Source organism: Danio rerio, chromosome 20 (genome assembly GCF_049306965.1).
Source record: "Danio rerio strain Tuebingen ecotype United States chromosome 20, GRCz12tu, whole genome shotgun sequence".
Taxonomy (NCBI): domain Eukaryota; kingdom Metazoa; phylum Chordata; class Actinopteri; order Cypriniformes; family Danionidae; genus Danio; species Danio rerio.
In genome coordinates, this window is record NC_133195.1 from 5,523,410 (window position 1) to 5,530,141 (window position 6,732).

The 6,732-nt window shown below is 36.4% G+C and overlaps 1 protein-coding gene across 1 annotated transcript in view; it reads right to left on the reverse strand.

Annotated features, from left to right (window-relative positions):
* Positions 1 to 832, reverse strand: part of sptlc2b (serine palmitoyltransferase, long chain base subunit 2b) — a 38,045-nt gene extending 37,213 nt beyond the window's left edge. Inside the window, 1 exon segment of the mRNA NM_001114741.1 lies at positions 674 to 832. Within this exon segment, the coding sequence (NP_001108213.1) occupies positions 674 to 802 (129 nt within the window). The 5' untranslated portion in view covers positions 803 to 832.
* Between the last annotated feature and the right edge of the window lie 5,900 nt (positions 833 to 6,732).

A 6,732-nucleotide genomic window follows, 5' to 3' on the forward strand; every position in this document is an offset into this window, starting at 1 on the left:
TACACTGTTGACCATCCCTTACACCTTAACCCACCCTTAAACCTACCCATGCCACCAAACCTGTCCATAACCCAACCTCTATCCCAACTCAAAAGCACCACAAGTGTTCTCAAAAACATTATAAACAAAGTACATTATATATATTTTTTGACGTAAGTACATAGTAGTTAAGGACACTTAATATAAAGTGGGACCAAGACTTTAATCATTGGCTGATACATTTTTAATAAGTTATCATATATTAGTTAACATTGGCTACAGTGAAAAAACTAACAACAAACAATTAACAATTGTTAACTTTATTATCTATATAATAAACTTATATATATACTATATAATATAACTTATATATATATATATATATATATATATATATATATATATATATATATATATATATATATATATATAATGATATTTAAACTGTTCAAATAGCGGAGTCTGAACCCATGATTGATTTCACACACCCAAACACCCCCTCCCGATACACGAATATAACACAACTAAACGTCCCTTTACTGAATAAAACCGAAAATTCAACATAAACCCGATACGGACAGGAAAGACTCTTTTCTAATGAAACGAACTCAAGGTAAACAGTACAAGCGGCTTCTGTGCAGTATGTCCACTGGTCAGTATTTCCGGGTTTATGCGGTTCAGTAGGCGGCCTCACCTTCTCCGCCGGGCGGCGGTAGCGCTTCTGTTGGAACAAGCAGTGGCTCTTCACGAACCCGTTTCCGCATGTTTTCTTGTCTTGGCTGGCATCTCTATTCAGTAGCTTACTAGCTGAGTTTTGTGTCATGGCAGGCCGCCGATGTACGCTAGTTCTCCGGCTTCCCTTGTGTAATCTCACTGGAGTTCCCTTCTCCTCCCAAACCGTCGAATGACAAAGCCACACCCACTCGTAGATTACAGGAAAAACCTCGCCCACTACAACCAATGAAGTTAAGGAACGTCTTGTGGGCCTGGTTTTAATAATAAATATTTATTAGCTCAATGACGTCATTAACCTATAGTAACCGCTTGGGCACGTGCTATGAGACGAGGGACGTGAGGCAACGCCACGATCTCTCTTTACGTCACACAATAGCCCACGCTTGATAAGAGTAATGGAAAGTCTGACCTCAAATATCTAACTGTAAGCATTTGCTCCATTCAAAACCTTTTTCTGGGATCTGATTTGTGGGAAATATCGAACTTATATTATTTACTCTTAACAATAATGAAATAAAAGGAGATGAGAGGTACAAAGTAATAGGGTGAATTCGGGTAATCTGGGACACTTTTTGCAATTTTGACTTCGGCTCTCTATTTTAATGTCTGTCTAACTAATTAGAACCACATATGAGACTTTTCTAAAATACCTAAGATGTTTTCTAACCACCAAAGAAAACATAATATAGATATTATTCTGAGAAGAGCCATGCCACACCTATTAGTATTTATTTGTCAAAAACTAAAATTCAGCCTGAATTTGATAATCTGGGACAGCTCACTTCGTATTCTGGGACATTATGTATTTGGGCTGAAAAAGTATATATTTGCCATATTTATGCATGCCAAACTCAATTTTACCAATTTTAAAAAAGTGTGTGTGTGTGTGTGTGTGCGTGTGTGTGTGTGTGTGTGTGTGTGTGTGTGTGTGTGAGAAAGACTGTGTTTAAGGGTGTGTGTATGGGTTTGTGTGTGTGAGTGTGAGAAAGACTGTGTTTAAGGGTGTGTGTATGGGTTTGCGTGTGTGTGTGTGTGTGTGTGTGTGTGTTTGTGTGAGAAAGACTGTGTTTAAGGGTGTGTGTATGGGTTTGTGTGTGTGTTTGAGAGAGAAAGACTTTGTGTGCGTGTGAGAGACTGTGTGTAAGGGTGTGTGTATGGGTTTGTGTGTGTGTGTGTGTGTGTGTGTGAGAAATTGTAGTAATTGTAGTGTGTTGAGTGGGAAATGGGACTCACATATTAGGAATGTATGTATTTTGTGTTGGCCACTCCTTGTAAAAGTTACTTTTTGGTTGGCCATTTGTTTCTAATGAGTCTCCTGTTTTCGTTACTGCTGACTAGTTTTGTAAACAAAAAGAAAGAAGAAATGCCCGCATGCGTTTAGCATTTTTACTTATCACAAGCATAATAGTAATTTGGTAGTGTGTGTGCTGCTTTAGCTTTTTTCAGGGTTATTTATTGTGAAATCTCGATTGCAACAGAAATACTGGGAAATCTCTGTAGACTGATGGCATTTCATGCCGATCAGCCTTGTAAACCTAAAATGTCATCAAAATCACCTTGTTTTGTCATCACTTTAGACATTATGCTAGAGAATCATTCAAATATAGCTCTTAAGTGACGTTGGTGAATTAGCAACGGTTTCTGCTGTTCTGTCAGCTGCAGATGTGAATGAATGGCGGAAGAAAGTAGTTCCTCATACAAAAGGGTTTTTAGCCTCTCCATGTTTGATTTTCTTTTTGATACACATGATTAGGCTGTAGAACTGTTGTATAAACGCAATATCACACTCATAGCGGTGCGATATGGCTGTATATAATCACTGGTGGGGCACTAACGCACGCTTATAGGTAGCTTAAAAAAGGTTAAAAGGGCAAAAAATGTTGACTATTAAAAGATTTACAAAAAATTAAAAACTGCTTTCCTTCTACGCAAAATAAAACAAATAAGACTTTCTCCAGAAGAAAAAAAAAATGATCAGACAAAATATGAACATTTCCTTAATCTGTTAAACATCCTTTGGGAAATATTGAAAAAAGAAAAACAAAATCAAAGGGGGGCTAATAGTTTTGACTTCAACCGTACATTAGATCCAAACGCCAATACTGGAACTAATCAAATTAACAAAAATAATTTAACGTCACAGTACAGAAATAAGTACACCATAATGAATATGTTATAGAAGAATATTAAATACAATTTCAATAAAAAGGAAAGCAATATTGTATTTAGTTTAAGTATTATAAATTTTGAAGCATTATAAAATATTATATTTAAGTTCTGTAGTGGTGTCTATTTTTTCTAGCAACACCTCGTGTGAATTTAAATGTATTATCTCCCTATTGCTAAAGATGTTAAGTGACAGTAAATGTATGGTTGATTAATGTTTCCCTTGTCTACTACTTATTCTTGAGTGAGTCATAGCATAACAGTTGAGACATACTGTAGCACATTTGTCATGGTGCTATCAAACAGTCAGCATTCTTATGACATCATTTCCTGACTCAGGTGGCATGGCTCTTAAACTATGTCCTGAATTGATAGGCACAATTCAAATCATATACTCATTTAATTACAATCTGATAATCCAGAGGGCGAGGCAGTGGCGCAGTAGGTAGTGCTGTCACCTCACAGCAAGAAGGTCACTGGGTCGCTGGTTCGAACCTCGGCTCAATTGGCGTTTCTGTGTGGAGTTTGCATGTTCTCCCTGCCTTCGTGTGGGTTTCCTCCGGGTTCTCAGGTTTCCCCCACAGCCCAAAGACATGTGGTACAGGTGAATTGGGTAGGCTAAATTGTCCATAGTGTGTGTGTGGATGTTTCCCAGAGATGGGTTGCGGCTGGAAGGGCATCCGCTGCATAAAAACTTGCTGGATAAGTTGGGGGTTCATTCCGCTGTGGCGACCCCGGATTAATAAAGGGACTAAGCCGACAATAAAATGAATGAATGAATGATAATCCAGATTATAGCTTTTACAAAAAATGTGTGTAGCATAGAAAACCTCTGATGTAGATTTGATTTTCATTTAATTAATATTCATATTTCCTCTCATTGCCAATGTATTAGATATGATTCCATGAAAGCTTTTAAAATAAGAGACCCACATTGATGAACTTCATATCATTAAAGAATACTGTCAAATATGTCTGTGTAGCTCCCAAAATAACAAGCCATTACACTTCCAATGAATTCCAAGGTCAAGTTTGTGTAAGCATGTCAGAAGGTAATGCTGAGTAGGATTTGCTTCCAGTTACATAATCGCTAACCCAGTTTATGAACATGGTGACTTGACCCAGGGGCGCCTCCAAGGGGTGGCCAGGGGTGGCCACGGCCACCCCTCGGTAAACTCTGGCCACCCTTGTGGCCACCCCTTTGGCCACCCCAATATAATTTTGCGGTTGACATTATTGATTTAAATGAACTCATAAATTCCCAATATTTAGATAAATAAATAAATAAAATGCAGTCACTTAATTATTGTTGGTGTTACTGACGTAGCTCTCCCCCTCTGGTTCAATGCTGGTGAAAGCAAACTGACGCATGCGCGCGGAAAACCATTCCCGCGCGCCTCACGCACTCCTGTGTGAATCCCGGTTGGTTGTTTGCATGCACGCCGACATAATAGGCACCGCTCATGCGCCGTGAAACCGGAGTAACAGCCTTTTGTGCAGAGGTGTCGGCACGCAGCGAGTTTTGAAAGTCGTTTAAAGTTTATATAATATGATGATGATGATGATGATGATGATGATGTTACTTTCACTAAGCATGCCTTTAAAGCAGAAAGGAGGGATAATGAGTCAGGGAGGTAAGACTTCATAACATGATTTCTCAGCCATGATCTGGTCTAAGATCACAGATAATTCTATAATACATTTTTTGTATTCTTTAGAATTGTCATAATTAATTTTCATGCAAAAGGTTTCTTAAGTGATGTTGGCATATCACTCCAGTTGTTGTTTTCCAGTAATATTTAGGACTGATTTCTGTTATTTATTTAGAATAATAATTGTATATCAATATTAATTGTATTTATTTAGAATAAATATAAATAAATAGTTATATTTATTGAATAACAAATCTAACAATTCAAGAGAGGTGGGGGTGTATAGGGTGGTTCGCCCAGGGTGTCATTTAAACTAGAACCACCACTACCCTCCCTGATCGTTGTTGACAGCACGCACACACCTTCAATAGACAGCAATGGCTATTTAATATTTACCTTAAGCTACAGTATATCAATAGAAGAAGCTGCATTAATAAAATGGTTCAAAAAGCAATATGGATAAATAATATTATTAGGTATAGTGAGTGTGTATAGTAATGTCTTTTGTTCAGTTTGTTCATTTGTTTGGGTAATTAATAAACTCATTATTCTTTCATTCATTTTCTTTTCGGCTTAGTCCCTTTATTAATCCAGGGTCACCACAGCAGAATGAACCGCCAACTTATCTAGCACATTTTTACACAGCGGATGACCTTCCAGCTGCAACCCATCTCTGGGAATAATAAACTCATTAATCTTCATTAATTTTAGACATGGCATATCTCGTATGATGTACAATAAAGGCACGTAAAAAAAGAAGTTATTTATACAGTATATGAAAAGTGTTTTTAAAATAAACATAGATTTTTATTTGGTTTGCACATGTACTTGCTGAATTATTTCAAAGAATAAATTGCAATATTTCAAGTAGAATTAATTAAATGAATAAAAACTACATTATTTCATTTACCAGAAACAAAAATATAACATTACACTGAATTCATTATTTTTTTTGTGTGCCACCCCAAGATTTGGTGCGGCCTCTTCTGGCCACCCCTAAGAAAATTTTCTGGGGGCGCCACTGACTTGACCGATAAGAAACGAGTTCTATTTTAAAGTCTACATAGTAAAATGAAGGAAATGCCTTGAGGGACATTTTCCTGGAGCACACAGTGACCCCATGTCACAGTGTGTTAAATTCACTTGATTCAAGAAAAAAAAAAAAAAACATTGAAAAATAATAAATAAAATAAATAAATCTCAGATTAAATGACTAGAAATGAATTCAGGGTTATGTTGGTAAACTAAATAAGGTAATATACAGTGTACAGCAGTACTTCACCATGAAGATCAGCTTAAACCTGTCTGTGAGCAATCTCATTATGTAACGCTCGTCGAACTTGGGGGATTATTGTTGTTTTATGGGTGATTTTAATTTTTGGGCTACATTTTTTTTACATGTCTCCAAGAAAAACCTTCTATTTTATTTTCAAAATCAAAAAGTTTATAAAATGCTAGTGCCATTATGTTAAAAATAAGTTTTAAGGATATATATATATATATATATATATATATATATATATATATATATATATATATATATATATATATATATATATATATATATGCTAGTGTGTTGCTTTTAGAAGATATAAACCAGATATAAACATTCAAAAATTGCAGTTTGTCACTGAATGGATTAACGCTTTTTATTTTTTTTCACGTCACGTCATAATTAAGTTCCTCATCAAATCTTGACCAACCAAAGGCTCTCTAACATTCCCCGCCCCATCAAGAGACTTTTCATTTGATGTGCTTGAGCTCAACCACTCTCACTGGCAGTGGTTTGATTAAAAAAGGGGAGGAGCTACACTGTCAAACCCTCTCTTCATGTTTCAGTTGAGATCATGTCAAACATCGAACAAAAATGCACACATAAAAGCACCTCACGGGACCTTTAATGAAACAGTTTTAGAATTATATATAGGTATTTCTAAAAAAAAAATCATGTTTGTATGTCTATTTAGCATATGTTTTAATAAAATTATTAACTTAACTTTTTAGGTCAGGGGTGTCCAAACTCGGTCCTGGAGGGCCGGTGTGCTGCGGATTTTAGTTACAACTTGCTTCAACGCACCTGCAAGGATGTTTCTAGAATGCCTAGTAAAGCTGCGGTCACACTAGAGTTTGTTTGTGCGAAATTCTGTCGTACGCCGCTGCGAAAAGGGGCGGGATTAAACTAGATTATTAGACATTAAAA